This window comes from Danio aesculapii, chromosome 4, assembly GCF_903798145.1.
Source record: "Danio aesculapii chromosome 4, fDanAes4.1, whole genome shotgun sequence".
NCBI classification, from domain to species: Eukaryota; Metazoa; Chordata; class Actinopteri; order Cypriniformes; family Danionidae; genus Danio; species Danio aesculapii.
In genome coordinates, this window is record NC_079438.1 from 6,998,517 (window position 1) to 7,021,255 (window position 22,739).

At 37.9% G+C, this 22,739-nt stretch overlaps 1 protein-coding gene across 2 annotated transcripts; it reads left to right on the forward strand.

The window, feature by feature from the left end:
* The first annotated feature begins 165 nt into the window (after nt 1-165).
* Nucleotides 166-21,842, forward strand: LOC130222806 (NACHT, LRR and PYD domains-containing protein 3-like). Of its 2 annotated transcripts, XM_056455368.1 has the most exons (8): nt 166-385; nt 741-819; nt 7,550-7,828; nt 9,536-11,354; nt 11,959-12,132; nt 15,742-15,915; nt 19,317-19,363; nt 19,426-21,842. In XM_056455368.1, exons 3-8 carry the CDS (start codon nt 7,570-7,572, stop codon nt 19,947-19,949), a joined length of 2,997 nt encoding a protein of 998 aa, XP_056311343.1. In that variant the 5' UTR covers nt 166-385; nt 741-819; nt 7,550-7,569; the 3' UTR covers nt 19,950-21,842. The 2 variants fall into 2 exon arrangements, with proteins under 2 accessions (XP_056311343.1, XP_056311344.1); XM_056455369.1 differs by lacking the exon at nt 19,317-19,363 and having other exon boundaries at nt 19,426-19,550.
* The last annotated feature ends 897 nt before the right edge of the window (nt 21,843-22,739 follow it).

Here is a 22,739-nt window from a genome sequence, read left to right on the forward strand (position 1 = left end):
GAAGTTAATTTAGGAGATGAAGCGAGGACGCACAGATAAGAGTTGAGCAGCAGATAAATGTGTTGGATCTAAACTCTGCAGGACTTTCCAGGAATTGAGTTTGCCACCCCTGGCATAGATTATCCTGTATGTGTTTCAGGAAATTCACCAATGCTCAAAAGTACAGGACAGGACAACTGAGGAGGAGGTGCTGGTGTCAGCTTTACAGCATTCTGGAGTTTCCACTGGAGGAAGTAGTCATATAATCAGTGTTAATGCAGACCATAATCCTCTTTTAATCAGAATCTGATGATGATGAAGAACAGACTTTGAAGATCCAGTAAAGGTTTTGAACATGACGCAGCTTTCGAGAGATGATTGTGCTCTAGAGTAAACAAATACAAATGTGAGTATTTGGTTTGAATATTATCGGTGGGGATGTTACATTGCATGGTTGTTTATTATATATTATTGGATGCTACATCTCTCTCTTTCTTCTTATTATAGCCTTTTTGAACAGCTTAATCATTGTTGTGCTACTTTTACTACACACGTACCATCATGAACTATATAAATAACAAATATGAATAAACAATACTAATAACACAACTGGGGTTCAATTCATTCATTGTAGCTTGTGTTACTGAGATCATAACAAGTACAATATATACCAAATTTGGAAAAGTGACCTGTTATATTACTGCAGTACAGAGTATATTTTTTCCCCTCATGTTTTAAACATGTTTTGACATGTTTTTCAGAAGTGCAAGAGTTTTCAGATCTGTTGTTCAACTCAACAGTTCAGCGGAGGAACAGAAAAATCTGCAGGCATTATTTGAGGTAAGAGTTTGCTCTTTCTGTGCTTTATATCATCTATGAGTATCGTCTGATTATCCATCGATCATCTCTTTGTGTTTCTGAGACTTTACAGCTGAGCTGAAGTCATTTTGAGGATTTCATACACCTCTTGATATCATGATCAAACAGATGATCAAGTGTATTTCTGGACTAAATCACAGAAAGCTGCTCATTCTGATACTGAAATCTCTGTGTGTTTATGAGTGATCTGTGTGTTTATCAGTGATCTGTGTGTTTATCAATGATCTGTGTGTTTATGAGTGATCTGTGTGTTTATGAGTGATCTGCGTGTTTACCAGTGATCTGCGTGTTTATCAGTGATCTGCGTGTTTATCAGTGATCTGTGTGTTTATGAGTGATCTGTGTGTTTATCGTATTGTGTTTATTGTGTGTAACGTATGTAATTATATTAAATAAATAAATGAACATATATAAACACATATAAACACATACAGCCCCTTACAGTCTCCGATATGTTACCAACCACAGAAGAACTACACACAGCAGACATTTAGTCCTTATTTAGGTTAAAAAACAACACAAAATATAGCCTACAGTCAGTGTAAACCTCTCATCTGTGTCTGTAATCTTCAGCAGCACATGTAACCTCTGTTAGACAGTAATTCCCTCATTCCCAGTTCATATTAGTCCAAAAGGTGAAGATAATAGTTAAATATGGCAGTTTGTTCACGTTTGCTGAAAAAAAAATAACGTGCTCCTTTTTTTCCGGCTTCTCCTTTGCTTTTTTGTGCTTCACTCTCGCGTTTGTGAGTGTCTGACAGGATCGGGTTTCAAAAGCACGTCAATAATCAATCGCACGTTGTTATCATCAGCTCAAGAAGTTTGTTATTTCATATATAGACGCGCGGCGAGCACAAGGCAGAAAGCGAAACCGCTCGCCCTTCCCCAGCCAGCAATGACGTGGGGCCCAGATGAGGGCTTCATGGGCGGCAAATGTGGGCCCCATTATGGGCTTGCACCTGGGATCCACATTGGGGCCAGCTGTGGAAGCCCAGACGTACTAAAAGTGGGACTTGTAAAGGTACTGCATGGGTCCTACATACCAAATTCATGGAAGGTTTAAAGTGGGTTTGCACCCAGGATCCACATAAGAGCCAGCCATGGATGCCCAGATGAGTTTTAAGTGGGATCTGTAAGGGTCTTATGTGGGTCTTAACCAGGCAATACATGTCAGACCTATTTAGGCCCCACCAGTCTGAAGGGGTTTAAAGTGGGCTTGCACTCGGGATCCACTCCGGGGCCAGCTGTGGGCCTTTCGACCTCCTGGCTCGCCAGCTCACTTTACCCAGCTCAGTCATTCGTTGAACCTGCGACTACCCGCCAGCACCGACCAGACAAGTACCAACGGTCCCCGTCATCCTGACAGGACCCCACACCACCATAGCCCCCCAGAGTGTCCCACAATCACTGCACGCCGCCACCACCCTGAGACCGAGACCGATAAGTATGCTATGCAGGACCCATATGTGTGTTCCCAGATCAAACCCATGGCCACTTTGCCCATAAATATGCTATGCAGGACCCATATATGGGATTCCAGATCGAACCCATCCAGCCATCCCCACTCAGCCCATAAATTTGCCATGCAGGACCCATATATGCATTCTCAGTTCAATCCCAATGCCACTTTTCCCTTAAATATGGCATGCAGGACCCATATATGCATTCCCAGTTCAAACCCATGCCCACTTGGCCCATAAATATGTCATTCAAGACCCATATATGTGTTCCCAGTTCAAACCCATGCCCACTTGGCCCAAAAAAACTCTATGCAGGATCCATATGTGCATTCCCAGTTCAAACCCATGCCCACTCTGCCCATAAATATGCCATTCAAGACCCATATATGGGTTCCCAGATCAAATCTATGACCACTTGGCCCATAAATATGTCATGCATGACCCATATTTGTGTTCCCAGTTCAAACCCATGCCCACTTGGCCTATAAAAATTCTATGCAGGACCCATATGTGCATTCCCAGTTCAAACCCATGCCCATTTGGCCCATAAATATGTCAAGCAAGACCCATATATGTGTTCCCAGATCAAACCCATGCCCACTTGGCCCATGCCTATCCCTTATGGGATACAAAACTACAAAACTTAAATGGGACCCGCTGATTTCACCCAGCCAAAGCCCATGCGCATCCTATGGAACCCGTAGTTAACCCATCTGGGCCCCACATGTCATTGCCGGCTGGGTCAGACTGGCTCGTAAAAAACTACAAGGCACAGGGTAGATTCTGCTCTACTCCATGGCTTAGTGGCCGTTCATCAAGACGACGACAAGGTTTGTTTGAGCCCGGATCGACCATGGCTCGTTATTATATGTATATATAATTCAGCTGTAATCTCTCGCTGTGTATTTTAAACATGGCAGGTTTTTTGCTTTCTCGTGTTTGGTATCATATTGCTTTGAACTCTGAGACAGAAACTCACTTGACAGCTTCATTCTGATGTAATACTGTGTCTACATGATTCATTACAGACTCTTTCAATAAATTGAGCAGCTTTTCTACCTCAGACAGGAACAGTCATTTATCTGCTCACAGCATAAACTCAGCGAGTTACAGAAGCTCAGAAACTCAAACTGCAATAACAGTATTCATGAATGCATTTAGATTGTTTTATGAGTGTAAATTTGTGGAGAAGAAGGGCTGAGCATCTTTGTATCATAATAGTGATTTACAGTAGAGTGGATTCACACAATCTTATTTGTAGATACATGAGCTGAAAACCCTGGAGAGTTTCAGCAGTCAGACCGATTTCATGTGTTTGCCTGAAGTGTTTCTGGTTTAACTGATTCTGATGATAAACAACCTTCTGCTGTGGCTACAACATCAACTGTTTTGGAATTGAGAAACAGCCATGGTTTTGAGTTGGTAGAGTAACGAGCAACAGGTGCAAATGATCATCTGACCCTCATAAACAGCAAAATCCTCTGAGTGACATTTCCTCAGCTCATAGTCTATTTGGTCCCACTAAAATTTAATTTAATTTAGTTAAAGTAACTCCGCAGCAGAGTTAAGCCATGGTCACACTGCACTTTTCTCCATTTATATGCACCGAATGTAACAGGCTAGAAATGCAAGCTCATTCGACAAGTTTAGCAGTTTGCTGCGTTGCAAAGTTCAAGCTTGGTGAACTCTAACCTGCAAAATCGCATCATGTGACTATGAGACTAATCGAAGATCAAAACATGTGCTGTTTTTCAATTGCAAGAACGCAGAGAACAGACTTGCGTTCTTATGAAGACTGGTCTTACCAGGACTCTGGAGACTGCGAGAAAAGGGAACGCATCTTGTGAGAAATGAGATGCTGTGTTCTTCCTGATGGTCACATGACCTTCAAGCATTTTTAATGGAATATTATTTAAACATTTCAGCATTCAAACAACGATTTATTGTTTTTCCCCTTTTCAAAATATATAACCTATACAACTAACAAATATACGTCGCACAACACAAATAAAACATTTTAATACGAATTTCATCAAATAAACAACCTTAATGTGTTTATTCCTTAATTAAAATGTTCATGGTAATGTTTATATTCACCGTCCCATTAAGGGGAAACTCCTGAGGTAAATAACTTATATCTCTGAAGTTTAAAAATAAATCTATATAAAATGCTGCGCTTCCCACCTTCAGCCGCAATGACTTCTGGGACTTCTAAAGCGAGTTCAGTGCTCAAGTCAGAATCGGTGCGTCCTCTATATCAAGAACACATTCGGACGTTTTCATGTGTCCTTTGCTCTTGAGCATTGGAACTGAACTTTGGCAGTTGATGATGACGATGCAAGAAGGCTGAAGAATGCATATTAAAAAACAGCCATGACCTCTGAATAGAAATGTAAAAAAATGGACCAATCATTCGCTTTTTTTTAAATGTGTTATTATCTTGTCTATTGCGCTCCTTTTCACAGCGCCATAGGACAGAATTTTGCATGCTCAAACATTAGTGTGACTGCGGCATTAAAGTTAATCAGACAATTAGTTATTAATTAAGTGATGATTGAGCCCTGATGATGAACATTCTGACTGAAAAGTTGTCGCCTCATTATATAATTTAAGAGCTTCAGTAATTGTTAGAAAGAAAACAAACAAAACAATTTTTTTTTATATTTCTATTAAATCTCTGCATGACAGTAAAGGGAGTTCCCAGATCAGTCAGAGTTACCAGATTGGTGGGCGAGAGAGGTGTTTTTCATCTCGTTACCTGATTGACTAACATCAAGTTTTATCCATATTTGTATCATTGATTCTGTGATCGATTTCATGGTTTGCTGAAGAATGCAGTAAATATGCACTTATCCTGGCTATCTACACCTAGCTTGACATATCGGCTCATTCTCATTCTGGATCAGCAAACGTGCAACAGACTAAGCCAGAAGGACCAGATTAAACTAGGTCATGCTATGCTTTTTCTCTTATCCTGGCTTTATTCCACTTTTGTGCAATACTGTCTGGTCAGCGCCCTGTTTTCCCTGTTGTTTACTGCCTTAATGTTTTTCTCCCATCGTGGAGTTTTCCTCTTATCTTTATTTCTGTTTAAACATTTTGTATACCGCAGTCTGAGAAGAACCTCAGTTGACTGTTAGCTGATGAGTCAGAATTATTTGATATGGATGGCTCAGTGGTACATCTCTCCAGTCACTACACCAGAGATCTGGGTTCTAGCCTGGGTTGTGACAATATTAGTCATCATTTATGAAACATTTTATTCAGTATTTGTTTAATTCGAGTTTTAATAATGAAAGTTTATTCTGCATGTGCATGTTCCTTGTACAAATTTGTAATGATAGAAAAACGTTTAATACTCTGGAATGGCATAGTCTGGAATTTTTATTTTGTCCCCCACATGGTGTTCGTAAAACAAACTTTCATCTTTAACTTCATACCAAATAACATGTTTCAAATTAAAAACCTATAAGTTTTAATCAAGTATAAACTTATATAGTATAGAATATACTATTCTATATAGAAACAATTTAATGTGGATTTCAAAACAAGCACCCATACAAAGAGAATGATTACTATTAGACCTACTATTACAGGACATTCATTTGAAATGACTGCGCCTCTGGTTAATGACCGCAGGCTGTTTGCTTGTGCTCTGAGAATGTCTGCAACATAATCAAAGGTTGACATCAAGTTTTCACTTCAGGTAAATTTTAAGTAGCTTAAATAAAATAAACTGGCCCACAGGTATGAATAAATAAATATTACCGGTGTGCAGATCATCTCATTGCATCGATCGGTCCAATTTTTGTACTTCCAATAAAACCAACAATAAACTAAAATTTATGATACTTTTGGGAAACGCAGCATCATATTTGTCTTGCAAGTCAGTATTTGGATGGATTATACAAGTTAATTAATATCCATTAATCGTCCACTCATGACGTCACTGTGAGGGGTAGGGTTAGGAGCAGGGTTAGCTGTACACATTAAAAAGCATATATGCAGTCTCAGATTGTCTGTGCACCCACTGACTTTAGGAAGCTCAAATGTATTCATGTTTTCCAACCAACTGCTCCATTATCAAGGTTTTGAAATGACTGCCTGCACTTGGTGGATGATATGTACCCACATAGCAACATTTCTCCTGCCTAGCTCTGGCCCACGCAATCAGGTTTTGCTTGGACACATGCCGCAGGGAATTACAGTACATAACTGGACCAAGTCTGGCTTCCATATAAGGGCCAAACATGGACCATATCTGGGCCTAGTCTCATTCAAGTTATTTACCTATAACTTGCCCTGAACTGGGCCAGCTATGGCCCAATGTTTGGCCATTGTCTGGAAGCCAGTTTTGGTGTGTCACGACTGCAGTGAAATTGATAAACCCATGAGGCATTGCACTTTAGGCACATTAATAACGGTAATGGTTAGTAATAGTTAATAATAATATAATTTGTAAAATAATAATTTAGTTGATTAAATATATGTAATGTAGGTTAAATTCAGTTATTTCGCAACATACAAGAAACAATAGATTAATACATCTGGGTTGTTTCCTGGATTAAAATGAAGGCATTAGAAAATACAAACAGGAAGATGGAAACAACTTTATGAACCAAAATATTTCTTTACTCCAAAAATATTTTAAATTTATTTTAAATGTGGGTCAAGATAGGCCAAACATACATGGCCCACATATCAATTTTTAACATCTGGCCCATGTCTTGCATGCTGCCTTAAAGACGGTGCCACCTCTGCCAAACCTGGGCAATGTTTGGCCCACATGCTGTAAGCCAGTGCCGGATAAATGCCTGCTCTACCAGCTTTATAACAAATCTGGACAACAAATCTCAAGCTGCTGCAACGATCATCCTATTATTTTCCCATGTCTGCATTAAACAGCATAAACTGAGGTCTAGGTGGCCATGTGTGTCAAGTTAGTTTTCTAAAATGGTTGTGTTTAACCAGTTGAACATCTAAAGAAACACTCCTCCATGATGATACAGGAAGAAGAGCTCAAGACACAAGTTAGGTAGACAAACAAACAACTACATTATTCCTGGTTAGTAAGAGCCACTTAAAATAGGGACAATCAATTTTCAAAATGCAGCTTTCTGAAATGTGGTTTCTACTCATAGGGTAATTTCATTATTCAAATAATAAATAAATGCTTAGGTCCATATGTTATTTGTGAAACTAATTCTGATGTTGTTATTCTTGTCATGTAGCTGTGAATAGGTGAAGCACCATGGCGAATGTTAAACTGCTGCTCGACGACTCACTGAATGGACTGTTAGAAGCTGAACTAAAGAAGTTTCAGTGGTGCTTAGTGAATGACCATGGAGATATTTCAAAAGCAGAAATGGAGAATGCAGACAGCATGAAGACAGTGGATAAGTTGGTGTCATGTTTTGGACCAGAAAGAGCTGTGAAGATCACAGTGGACATCCTGAGGAAAATAAAGCAGAATGAATTGGCTGAAAAGCTGGAGAATTCAGAGAAGCAAGGTATTGTTAAATTCCCTGTCAAAATTTACAAATGTTATCATTTTCAGTTCAAATCTTTCATGTTAAACCCTGTCCTAGCAACGGTTTTTGAGTCAGATGTATTGTCATAACATGTATTTTACAGCTTCTGAGCAATAAATGTATATATATTTAATATTATGTATATAACTAATGTATGTGAATATATTGTTTGTCATCTGAATTCGTTACTTTATTTATATGTGCAATTGTTCTTTTTGTAATAGGAAGCACAAGACATAACTATGTTTATGAACAGAGAAAAACAAGAACGAAGAAGCTTAGAATAAGTTGTAGCAAACATTTCTGAAACAGGAACACATTGTAAAGCCAGCTCACACTGTCCGTAAATTGTCCGTAGTGTATGTGTGTGAATGAGTGTTTATGGATGTTTACCAGAGATGGGTTGCAGCTGGAAGGGCATACGCTACGTAAAACATGTACTGGATAAGTTGGCGGTTCAACCGCTGTGGCGACCCCAGATTATTAAAGGGACTAAGCCGAAAAGAAAATGAATGAATACTACTCTCATTAAAGTTTATGTAAGAATAGGATTTCTGTAGTGTTCCCTCATTTTCTGTCAGCATGGCTGTTAAAATAATTAAGCATTAGCAGACTCATAATCCATCTGCAAGATCTCCATTAAGCCTTTTACACAATTTATGCTTTACAAAGAGAGAAGACCTTAATCCCAGGAGCACACAAAAGTAAAACTATAAAAACAATCATTTATTACTCATTTGCACAGATAAAATAAATATGGAATATAGAGTTGAGCAAAGGAACGCAAGAACAAAGATAAGTTGTAAAGTAAATATTACTGGAACAAGAACACATTGTAAAGCTGGCTCACACTGTGCATTTCTTAAATAATCCTATATGATTGTAGCTACTTCATGAACATGACCCTCATGTCAGACTTTAGGATCTCAGTGTTCATAATGTCAAACTGTACAACAACAAAAAAGCCCCAAACATGGACACACAAGAAAGCTCGTCTGAAGTTGGACGTCATTCATCCATGACACATTCACTAACTTGCATTCTGAAAGGATAACACACAGCAAACATTACAAATTTACAGCATTATTTTGTCCACAACATGCCTCAATAATAAAACCAGGAAAAAATAAGCTGTTCTAATATTTCTGCGTGGTGGGTTGAAGTTGTCCTTGGATCTTGCTTTTGAGGGCTTAAGCCCCTGCACCTTTTCTTCTTCAAATGAAAAAGCCTTTTTCTGGGGACAATAGATTATTAATTTTTTCTTTAAAAAATAAAATATCTCTATATTTGTCTGCCTATTTTGTTTGCAGAAAGTCGTTCCTGTGGAAAAAAAAATTAACAAAATGTTAGGTCAGGAAACATTGAGACAGCAATTGATCAGCAGAGTATTAAGTAATTCAAAAAACTGTAATAGGGACATATTAATTCTGGAGAGTTATTTTTGAAACACCCTGCATTATTCTGAGTAATCAACTTTGTTTACATCAAAACAATATAAGATTTAAGTCAAATCACCTACCCCTGCTCATTCAAGTTACCATACAGGTTGTCACGTCATTTAAATGATGAAAGAAATGACTTCATGAGTGCAATTGTTATTTATTATATATTTTTTTGTATTGGATAGCACAGGACATAATTGCTTTACTTTAATAAAAAAAAAACTTTTTCCTCTCTCTTGTGAAGGTACAGCTTCAGAGAACTGTAAATCCCCTCCTGTTGATTACACAAACACCAGCCGTGAACTAAAGGAGAAGTTAAAGAAGGAATATAAGCAGATATTAATTGGTAATTCACAGAAGGGTCATCGGAAGCCTCTGGATGATATTTACACTGATCTATATGTGGTGGAGAACGAAACTGGAGGAAGAGAGAATGACCATGAGGTGATACAAATAGAGTCAAAACACAACCAACAGACAGCCAAGGATAAACCACTCAAGTGTAATGACATGTTTAAAGTTCAGCCTGACACCGAACAAAAGAGAAGAGTCCTGACACTGGGGATCTCAGGAGTGGGAAAAACTGTCTCTGTCAATAAATTCATCCTTGACTGGGCTGAAGAAAAAGACAATCAGGAAATAGTCTTCATATTTCCACTGCCGTTCCGTACACTGAATCTGATTAAAAAAGAAAAGTACAGTCTCATAGGTCTGCTTAACAAGTACTTCTTTAGTAGACCAGGAGGACTGAGCTCTCTTCCTGAAGAACAAGGTAAGGTCATGTTCATCTTTGATGGGCTGGATGAATATTGCTTTGAATTGAACTTTAAAGAGGTGGATGGATTTACAGATGTTCATGAGGAAATGACAGTGAGTAAGATAGTAACAAATCTCTTAAAGAGTGAGCTTGTGCCCTCTTCCCTCATCTGGATCACATCCAGACCAGCAGCAGCCAGTCTGATAGACCGAAACTACATTGATCAGGTGACTGAGGTGCGAGGATTCAATGATGAGCAGAAGGAGCAGTACTTCATCAAAAACAGCAGTCCTGAGATTGCTGGAAACATCATCGGCCACATCAGGAAATCCAAGAGTCTGTATATCATGTGCCACATCCCCGTCTTCTGCTGGATCTCTCTCACTGTTCTTCTGCCTTTGCTGGGTCAAGAGAGCAATGACAAAACACCCACAACTCTCACAGAGATGTACACCAACTTCTTACTGTCTCAAAAGCAACAGATGAAAGAAAAATACAGCAGCAATTCTGAACCTGAAGCCAATGCCAGGTCTTTTGATGACATTGTTCTGAAGCTTGGGGAACTGGCCTTTAAACAGCTGGAGGAAGGAAAACTGATTTTCTACAAAACAGATCTGCAGAAGTGTGGCCTAGATGTCAAGGAAGGGTCTGTGTTCTCTGGATTATGTACTCGAATGTTTCAGGAGGAAAACCCCTTTTCAGGGGAACAGGTTTACAGTTTTGTACATCTCAGCGTTCAGGAGTTCATTGCTGCTCTCTATGTGTTTTTCACTTACAAAGACAAGAAAGCAAATCCATTTCTTGATTCCAGGAAAAATGAACTGACACGGAAACAGTCTACAAAGACCCTGTTTCAACTTCATAAGGATGCAGTCAAGAAGACTTTACAAAGCAAGAACGGACACCTGGACCTTTTCCTCCGGTTCCTGCTGGGTCTTTCACTGGAGTCTAATCAGAGTAACCTGAAGCAGCTCCTGCCAGGACTGATGCTTAAAACTGACAAGATCAAAGACACGACTGACTATATTAAAAAGAAAATAGAGAAGACGAAATCAGCAGAGAGGACCATCAACCTCTTCCACTGTCTGAATGAATTGAAAGATAACTTTGTGGAGGAACTCCAGAAGAGTCTGAGCTCAGGAAATCTTACAGCACAGAATCTTTCCTCTGCTCAGTGGTCGGGTCTGGTGTTTGTGCTCCTGATGTCAGAAGAAACTCAAGAGAAGTTTGAACTGCAGAAATACAGAAGGTCTGATGAAGCACTGATGAGGCTGATACCAGTGGTCAAAAACACCAGTAGAGCACTGTAAGAGTTTATGTCTACACTTATGCTCATTTCACACATCGATTTGCAACACATCTGTAACCCATAAGTTATATGCAGGCAGGGCAGAAACAGCACAGACTATTTGTGCTTTCACATCAAATATGTATTACTGATCTCCTGCTGTATACAATATCTGTTCTCCTTATGTTTACTCCATTTTTAGACTTTCTTTTCAATGCTTTGACTATTTTTACACAATACAATAATACAATCTCTCATTTCTGTAAACACATTGAACTGTGAAATATAGATAGTGTGCATTTCAAAACTGACAGCTCTAAAACGTTAACATGAGCTTGAAAAAGGGATATAAAATATTGATTTTAAGTTTTTAATAATAACTAATTATTAATTATCACACAAAATTGTGAATTGTTAACTAAAGAAAACTTTTATGTTTATTTTACAGCCTTGGATTCTCCCTTAAATTCAGTATTTACATAGTCCATATATTGTTTTTACCTTTGCTCAAACTAAAAGACAACATTTAATTGTTTTTGTTTCTGCTCTGGATTACCCCAGCTAGATAAACACAAAATTATTTCTGTTATTAATTCATTATTTCTGTTTTTCTTCTACACAGGCTACAGGGCTGTAATCTCGGTGTTCGGTGCTGTGAGAGTTTGTCTTCAGCTCTACAATCGTCAAACTGTGTCCTGAGAGAGCTGGACCTGAGTAACAATGACCTGCAGGATTCAGGAGTGAAGCTTCTCTCTGATGGACTGAAGAGTCTAAACTGTAAACTGGAGATACTGAGGTAAAATAAAAAAAGACAGTTTCTCTAAAATAAATGCTGCCACATTTTACTTTTACATTGAAAATACCACAAAGAATGATGACATGAGAAAAAAAATGCTGCCATGTATTTTATTTTTGCCATGTATTTTATTTTCAAGTGTGAAGTGATGTCAAATATGAGAAAAGTCTTGGTTTTAAAGGGCACCTGTTTTTACCAGATATAATATTTATCTCAAGTGTCTGTGAAATTTCAGCTCATAACATCATTGATTCATCTTCTCTGGGATTTTTGCAGCATGTCTTAAAAGAGCTGTTTTGTGCACTCACTTCAAATAATCAAACTATAAACCGAAAAGTCATCATTTTAAACGAAATCTGGCCCAAACAAAGTTCTATTGTAAGTTTGGGCATTTTAAAACAGCTTTGACCTGTAATTCCTTCCCCCTGATTCATTTCATTTCATCTCATTGTCTGGTTGTCAAACAGGAAAGCAACATCAACACAACAATACTAGTCACATGAATACATTAGAGTAGGGGTTCTCAACCTTTTGCAAGCTGCACCCCCCCCCCCCCCCCCCCCCCCCTCCAAAAAAAAATTTTTTGTTTATTGCAGTTGTGGCCCCAGTATTTATTTATATATTATTTATTTTATTATGTTATGAGATTTTAATTTAGGGTTTTATTTACATATTTTACACTGTTTTTATTAGTTGCTTAATGTTGTCTATACAATATTTTATTTTACGCTTGATCTTAAACTAAAATAATTTACAAAAAAGACAAGAACACTCAGTAATAAAATAATAAAACAAATGACTTCGTTTCACTTGAGGTATTTAAAATATGACAACACTACATTTCTCAAAGCAGTGTTTTAAGAGCCTTATTGTTTATTTTGATAAATGTAACAACAGATTGTTTGACCTGTAATGCCTGCACAATTTAGTGATGCTTTAAGACAGAGCAGAATACCGCTATTATGTATAAATCACACATATACCTCATCCAGAAACATTTCTAGCATATTTATTTTGTCGTGAAGAAATAAAAAATTTCCACCTTTGCTAAAAGTTCTGCTAGGCTAAGTTTCACTTCATACTACAGCCAAATAAGTTCGTTAGCATTGTCATTGGCCATGCATCAATCTAATTTTAAATTCTTGATAGTTTTTAAAGTTTAGTTTTAAGTTTAGTCAAGGAGCAAAGATAAATAATTTCTACTTCTACTTCCGATCGCGATTGTATACAGTCTGAGAACACACACGCGATGATGAGAGAGCACTTGCAGTTCATTTGAAAAAGCCTATTCAAGACCTCGCATATCCAGTTTTAACAATTAACATACATGACTGCGCTCTCGTGTTAAAATAAAGCACTCGCGACATTTGCAGTAATTAATAGTTACGCAATACCCGCATTCCTATGCCGACATTCAGACTGTATTAAACCAGGCTTCAGAAGCGTGACAGGTTAGAGGCGAGTAAATTTGCCGTCGGAGAAAAGAGAGCGAAACGTGTAGATCGTCAAAATGGCAGGAAGTATGTCCGCGGTTTAATTACTCTTGCTAATAACAAAGACATCTCTATAGTGAAAACATCCGAAAAGCATTAATCCAATAAAACATTTGTTTATAAGTTGTTATTTTCTGACACTGTAACACAGACAGGCCTTTGTTCCCACCCTTACGTTTCACGCAAAACTAGACAAGGTCAACTGTGATTGGTCACTTTTCATGTCAGTCAAATCACCGCTTCGGAATCCCGGTATATTTTATATATTGTATAAAAAAATGTTAAATTATATTATATATTTTTGATGAAATAATGACTGTTTTGGTCTATTTTAGCAGCGAAAATAGATCCGATGAATCCGAACAAAGATCACAAATTTGCACATTGTTTTTTTTCCATTCTTTTCCTCCCATCCTGTAGCCTACTCGTGCCCACCGTTTGAGAACCACTGCACTAGAGGGTCAGGTAGCAGAGCCAGTACAGAAACTTCTGCACCTGTTTGATCACTCAATGTAAATATGTGGCCATAAACATTATTCTCTAGTGGACATTATAATTGTGTCATGAATTTTATAACAGCGTCATTATAATGTAATTAATGTCATTAAACATTCATGATGCTGTTTTACATTTATTTGAAAGCAAACTGACAGTTTTATTGTGAAATTTTAATGACAAATTAGATTTTTTTCACTAAAAGAAATGATCATAAAACAATTCATGACACAATTCTAATGACCTCATGACAATCATGTTTATGACAGATTTATGAAGTTGGCTTGGCAATGTCAAGTTACACAACACAGACAGCAAACAATGTCATCTCTGCATTTATAATGGCATAACTGAGCTAATGAGACTTAATGACAATTGTCTTAAGCATTCATAACATCTCATCCATATTCATATCACAACATAATTATAAAGGTGTCATGACAGTCTTATGAACACCCCTTCAAGTAAAGTGTTTCCGTATTTGCTTTTGTGACTAAAACTAGAGCAAATATCAGCTTCTGCACAGGTGACTGTGTGTTAGTGACATTGGCTGTCAAACTAATGTGACGTGGACTGTTTGCATAGGCGGAGCGTGTGTAAGGCTGGGGAAGACCACGGAGATAGCAGCAAAGAAAAAAATGCATTGATAACATGTAACCGGTGTAAGGCGTAATATGAATGTAATGTAATGTTGATGATTAACACAACACTTTAGCTAATGTAAGTTTGTTAATCAAATTTAAAGTCCCCCTCTGCACAGAAATGGAACTGTCTAACCCCACACGTTGCACTGATGAGCGCTGTTTATTAATGGAGTTCGCAGCTGCTCTGAAAACCAAACCAAAATTGCTGGCCAGCGGACTATTCTGATTTGCTGGTCAATGACATAAGTAATAAAATGACAAATGAGTATTACGAGAGGGGTATAATAATATATTACACTGGTTTAACGTGTTAAATGAAATTGGTAGTTTCATTGTAGCGTAGTCTAGCCTGTAGTAATCTTGTTTAGGCAATCGTTTGGAGTGTTACATTTTAAAGGTCAAATATTTATTGCTGAATTACAAGTCTGGTTTTCGATTGGCCTCGTGAAAAAGAGAATGATTTCGTATTCTCAGGGCCACCGTGTCCAGAGGCGACCTAGGTGGCCGCCTAGGGCGGAAGAATTGTAAGGGCTGCGTCCTCTCTAATATTAATTATTATTATTATTACGATTATTATTGGTAATAGAAATAAAAGCAACAAGGAGTAATAATTTCATTTGAAACTGCATACAGTAAGTAATAAATAAATATTTAACAACTTTTAAATATTTAATAAATGCTGTCTTGATGAACAGAATAATTTTAATTTGATTTTTAAATAAAAGTAATGATAATAAAAAATAAATAAAGACCCCAAACTTTTGACCGGTAGTGTAGATCAGTGGGTTAGATAATAAACTAATTTATTGTGCATGTTGAATATTTTAGATATTTATTGATAGGCGGTGCTTTTGTTAAAACCTCTTCTTGGACGGTCGCAAAATCTTTTTAAATGCATTAAAGGGCAGCGCATATATTAGCCTTACCCTGGAGTTTGTTATCCCTCCGCTTATGACTGTTTGTGTGTGTTTTTGTAGATTGTCTGGCTGTATGGTGACAGAGGAAGGCTGTGGTTTTCTGTCTTCAGCTCTGAATTCAAACCCCTCACACCTGAGAGAGCTGGATCTGAGCTACAATCATCCAGGAGATTCAGGAGTCAAGCTGCTCTCTGAACAACTGGAGGATCCAAACTACACACTGGACAAACTCAAGTATGTGGAGCATATACATGTTTTTGTTTTGGTGATTTCTGCATAGATGTAACGCTTCTCTTCCAGATGACACTCAAATCACAGACACAAAGAACTGTTTTATATAGAAATATATATCCTCTGGCAACAGTATGCATTTAAGCATGCATCGCCTTTCTGCGTTCAGCAACCATTTCTGCTGTGTTGCCACATAAAGTCATTTTAACAAAACATTATTTATATACAAAAGTTCAACATACCTGTAACAAGAATGTATATCCTCTGGCAACAGTATGCATTTAAACATGCATCTAAAAAACCAAACAAAAAGTAAGAATTCACCCCTGCTCATATTAATTGTATCTTTCCAGCTACACATAACATGAGCAAATTAAACCACACAAAGTTGGTCACACACGGCAACCACTTGATAGATTGATATAAAACATCACTTAATGTTCATTTTGGGCTTGTATGTGTTATTAACATGTGTTACAATACAGAATTTGTCACATTTTCGCTGGAGCACATTTTACCTACCGCCTCACTGCATTCAGCAACCATTTCTGCTGTAGGTGAAAGCTTCTGCTTTGCAGGTGAAAGGTGAAAGAACCAAGTACACACTGTTGCCACAAGAGGTCTCCCAACAACCACAAAATAAACAAAAGAACACTTTTTGGTGAAAGACAATTAAACGTTATTTTAACCCTGTTACATGAAGACAGATAGCGAATAATCTGGTATATTTATAGCAGCAGCTGTGGTTGCCAGTGAACTACTGTTTTTAACATTTTACATTCATAAATTCAGTTTACAGAATATTTCTGTTAAAAATACATTCCACAGTCTGTATTTGTCATCAAACATATTTAACCCCTCACAACCACCTCAGCAAACTCCTCACTAGTGTCCTCACTACAGAGGGTTGAACACAGTGATGAAGTTAATGAGATAAATAAGTGTCTAATTAAAGGTGGATTAAGAATTATTGATGAACAACTGTTAACAGCAGAATCACTCAAGGAAAAACACAGCCACAAAACACAAAACACAGCCAAAATCAAAGATGAAATGAACTGTGAATAAAACTCTAAATAAATAATAATTAATGAAAATAAAAATAATTACACAATAATAAATGTTATTTCTCAAAATCTCACAACTCCACAAACATCAGAAGCTTCACTTATTTTTGACTTTTGTCACGTGAACAAAAGCTCTTCATGAAATTTCTGTTGTTCATTTGAAGTCACCACGATGGAGGTCAGCATCTGCTTTAGTTGGGCTCTTTAACTTCTTGTTTTAAAATTAGTCGTTATTTTGGTTGCTATAATTAGTTGTGGTAATCACACTATTTATATAGCATGAAAAGCCAAAAAAAAACATGCATTCATATTCATTTGCACTTCTTATTTATGACCTAACTTATAAAAATATTAGGTTATTTATAATTATTTCTGTAACAATTAAGTGCATACAGTATAGTTGTGTCAGGGTTCTGCCACTCTGGTCTTGTAAATTCTTAATTTGGTGGAAGAGTCCGGACACGGGCTCTGTGTTGTCCTGTCCTGTTGTGCTCGGCTCGAGTTTACTCGGGTCAAGCTCTTGTTTTCTGTCGTTGTGTGTGTCTCTGTGTGCACGCCGTCATGAGTGCGCGCTACCGCTTGATGACACGCGCTCTTGTACTCGTGTTTGTGTTTTATTCTGTTCTGTCGGCATCGCGCTGTTTCATTCTCAGTGTCTCAGTCTGGTTTGATTTTGGTTTCGGTTGGTGTTGAGATGAAACACGTGCGTTGCTTATGTGTGAGCGCACGGTAAGGTGTTTTCGTGTGCTCGTGTCCTGCGACTGTTTATGTTGGTGTTGTCTAAGCATGTGGCTCTGCGTTTACATTGTGGTCGCGTGCTTTTGTTGTGTTGTGCTTGTCTTGTCATGACATATGAACATGTGGTTAATGAGTTCTCTCATTAGCTGCGTGTTCTAGTCTCGTTTTATGTGAGCACATGGCTTGTGTTGTCTCTTTGTGTCAAGTGCTCTCCTGTCTATTGTGTAGTCCCACCCTCCTTGTTAACCCATTATTAGTTTATTATGTTCACCTGTTTGTGTGTTAATTTACTTCTGCTTATATTCCCCTCATGTCTGCTGTCCTGTGCCAGTTCGTCGTCGTATGTTGCCTTGCCTGATGTGTTCTAGTCCTAAACCCTGCCAGCCTTCCCAGTCTAGTTTGTTTTGTTTGTTTATCTATTTTGTTAGTGTTTTCCCCCTCGGGGTAGTTTATTTTACTATTTTGTCTTTTATTTTATCGATCCGATGTCTAAATTAGTCCGATGTCTTTACGCCGATAAATTATGTAATTGTACAGAACTGTCTGCCTCGCACATGCGTGGGCGGAACTTGTTCATACTTGCCCAGTGCACTATAATAGAGCTTTCCTCACGTTGTTTATTCCTTCCGTCCTTTCTTCATGTGGTATTGCTGTGCGTTAATATCTCAGTAAGTAACCATGTTCCTTATCATTGTAGATATGTTTGATTGAGTGTCATTGTGTATTTTGCTTTAAATCGCCTCGGGACAAATATTACATGTGTTAACATAACAGCAGCATTGCACATGTGCTAAACAACTAGTTGGGTTGTTTGTTATCTAATATGATGATTTGTTCTTATCAACGCGTTGCTTGTCATGTGTTGTTGATGTAAGATTGTATTCAGCTTGATCTGATTATTCATATTGATTATAACGAAACTCACAGCGGTTTATCATTGTTACGAGGATGGTCACAACATTAAATAAGGAAGAACACAAACGGATCGGTCTAGGGGTTTTATTAACTGAACAACCAAACGTAAACAAAGTGTGGGAGAGAAAACACAAACTAAGGCTGAACACAAAAGGAGCACAACTGTGTCATCTATTAATGTAGAGTTAATGATTAATAGATAATAAAATAACTATATGCTAATGCTTAATAAATAAGGAATTCACTACATGCTAATGCTTAATAAATGGTTAATAGTGTGTCGTTATTATAAAGTGTTGCTGAAAAACGAATTTCTAGAAGATTCCAGTAAATGGTTCGAGGCCAGAGTGGTTTTCAATTGGTAAGAAGGCTACTATAGTTCTAACTATACGCTTTATAAAGCAGAAATAGGCAACAGCTCTTGTCATAAGCATACAAGGGGGCGCAGCTGCACATTTACAGAGGGGTGTGCAGGTTCAAGTGTTGGGTTCAAGTATTGTTTCCTCATCAACATGTCACAGCTCTGACCACAACTGAAACAGGACGAAGAAGGAGAATATAAATTACACTGAACATGTCAAGACACAAGGAAGACCATCTTATCCCACTGACAAAGAGATCTGTGTGTGTGTGTGTTATAAGCTGATGATTGTTTACTGACTAAATATGTGTGTGCGATTACAGTCTGGATCATGGAGGAGAGACGAGGATTACAGCAGGACCATGCAAATGTAGGACTACACACACACACACACACAGCTGTGGTTATAAATTTGTGTGTTCTTGTGTTCAGATGCCTGTCTTCTCACACTGGATCCAAACACAGCAAACACTGAACTCATCCTGTCTGAGGAGAACAGAGAGGTGAAGCGTGTGAGAGAGAAACAGTCGTATCCTGATCATCCAGACCGATTTGATGTTCATCCTCAGGTTTTGTGCAGAGAGAGTGTGTGTGGACGCTGTTACTGGGAGATTGACTGGAGTGGAGGTGTTGTGGAAATATCAGTGTTATATAAGAGCATCAGGAGGAATGGAAATGGTGTTGAGTGTGTGTTTGGATGTAATGCTCAGTCCTGGAGTTTGCGCTTTGATTCCTCCAGTTTCACATTCAAACACAATAACATACACACTGGTCTCCCAGTAAAGCCGCTCAGCAGGAGAATAGGGGTGTTTGTGGATCACAGTGCAGGAACTCTGATCTTCTACAACATCTATAGAGACACAATGAGGGTCATCCACTCAGTCCAGACCACATTCACTGAGGCGCTCTGGCCTGGGTTTATGGTTTATTCTGGATCATCAGTGAAACTGTGCTAAAGACTGAGGAGAGATTTACCCAGCATCCTCTGCAGAAGCAGTCAGCTGCAGCATGTGTGTGTGTGTATAAGTGTTGTAATGTAAAACCATTCACTAATTCACAATAAAATATTCAATAAATAAATAAAGTTTCAATAACAAAGCATATATGTCCACCCTGTCAAAGAAAGATTTGTAACAGGATGGACAAATGACAAGGAGGACATTTTTGGCTAAAGATAGCATTCAACACAGGTTTTACCTGCAGCTGTAAAGTGTTTCCCTATTTAAGGTCTTTGTACACGGTTTAAAAGCTATATTTTTCATTTCTGAAAGTTTTTATAAAAATTAATATTTCACTATGACAGTTAAGCTTGACAACATTCATTTTCAAACAATATGAGGAAAAATACGAAACATTTACTTTGTGCACAGCAGATGATTAAACCTCCTCTGAAGAAAAGCAAAATGGGCACGGGGATGCCAATGTGTACATCAGAGGGTTTCTTAAAGGGGCCACATCATGACAGGGTGGACAGCAATTTCAAGGACACGTGCAAAATGATTAATAATGTTATGAAAACAAAATCAAAGTTATTAAAATGACTTTTTTTGTCAAATAACTTGTTAAATATAATAAGAATATTTAAAAAAATCTTTTTAATTTGAACTAATTTACCTACTTTTTAGACTCACTGAAGTTGTCTGAGCAGTGTGTGGGACATGGCAAAATCACATCTATTCAATGAAAGAATATGGCAAAAACAGACAAAAACACATTTCAAAACACTTATAATTTTACCTGCATGTGTATAAAAGTTTAACCAATTATATTAAAACATCAGAGTTTCATTATTGCGCATTATGTTCATATAGGACTGATGCAATCTTGTGGGACATCAAAGACACTTTATAGTGATAATGACCCAGCTAGTGAAACTAAATCATGTAGTAGTAATGGGTGCTTTTTACTTAAAGGGCACCTATTTTACCCCCTTTTCAAGATTTAAGAAAAGTCTTTTGTGTCCCCAGAATGTGTCTGTTTAGTTTTAGCTCAAAATACCCATCAGATTATTTGTTTAGAATGTTGAGATTTTCTGCTTTAAACACTTAGACTTAGTGGATTAAAAATACTTTGTCAAAATTATCTTAAAATGTTTAGAGTAAAGGTTTTGATCAGCTCCAAATACTGAATATATGTTTGTGAGAAATTGGAAAACGAGAGAGAAATGTATCAATAAGTCATGACTGCAACATTAATTGGCAAAAAAAACTAAACAAAAAAAGACTTATTTTGGCGTGGCGTGTGACGTCATAAGGCTGCGCCGCTCTTGCAATGGGATTCGACAGGAGAAAGGTTTGTTTTAAAGCGTTTACCTAAATATAAACCGATTGATTAAAGTTTCAGTTTTTTTTCCGATGCTAAATTATGTACCTGCTGTTAACGATATTGTTTTAACCCTTTATACAATGTAGTACTTTTTTTACTCAAAGTAATAAAGAGTTATTGTTTGAATAAAGCAACAGAAATGTGTGTAATAAGTGTTTTAATGAAGGTTTAGTTGATAAAATAGCTTAATGTCATTCCATTCTAAGTATACATCACTATATAAGAAATGGAGTCTGTTAAACATAGCAAGAACACACCTTTGTGAATACTAGAAGCTTAACACAATTACTCACTCCCTTGGTTACATGCACAATTTCTCCAGTCTCCTGGTCCACACTGGAAATACAGAAAGCCTCAACAAATGCAGCCCAACCATTAACAATAATGCACACTAGCAAACAACTCCTACCTTTCCTCAGACCAAACGACACGCCGGAACAACGTCACCCAAGCTTCCCCCTGACGTATGGTTTAAAGCTCAGTGCAACGGTGTATTATATGCCTCAAAGTAGTTAGGGGTACACCCCCTAATCTCACAACAGGTGTGGCGAATCACCACAAAAGCATCAAGCTGCGGTCACACTGGGCTTTTCTCCCCATAGACTTCCATTCATTCGCCAAGTTTCACAGGTTGCTGCAGTGCAAAGTTCAAGTTTGGTGAACTTAGTGGTGGGCAAAGCGAGGCTTCAGGAAACACTGAAACAGTCGGAGCAAATGTGTCAAAGCTTCGAGACGTTTCGAAACCCCACTCTATGGTGACACCTAGTGGTAATTTTTTATATATTGCACTGAAATAGCTTCAGCAAAGAACAGTTGAGCAAATTGAGGTATTACACCCCACTTTGTAAGCTAGGATCTGCAAGTGACTTAGTGGAGCGGTTAGGGTTCCTAACTATGGTGTGGGGAAACTGGGTTTGAATCCAGACTGATGAAGCTATTTTGAAATGCTTTAATATCTGTATGAAATGCTCTGTTCTTGTATCGTTTTGTTTCAACATTGGTCTGACATCCGAATAAACACTTTGTGAATAAATCACAAATGATCTTTGTGGTCATTCAGGGTGTCGTGGAGGGGAGAAGTGTCCAACCTACAGCATCTAAACACTGGGGTACCTCAGGGCTCTGTTCTTGGGCCACTTCTCTTCTCTATCTACACGGCATCTTTAGGAACAGTCATCCAGAAACATGGATTTTCCTACCACTGCTATGCTGATGACACCCAGCTATACCTCTTTTCACCCTGACGATCCCTCGGTTCCAGCTCGCATTTCAGCCTACCTGTCAGACATTTCACACTGGATGAAAGATCATCATCTCCAGCTTAACCTCACGAAAACGGAAATGCTTGAAGTTTCTGCCAACCCGACTCTTCACCATAACTTTTCAATCCAGATGGACGGAGCAACCATCACTGCATCCAA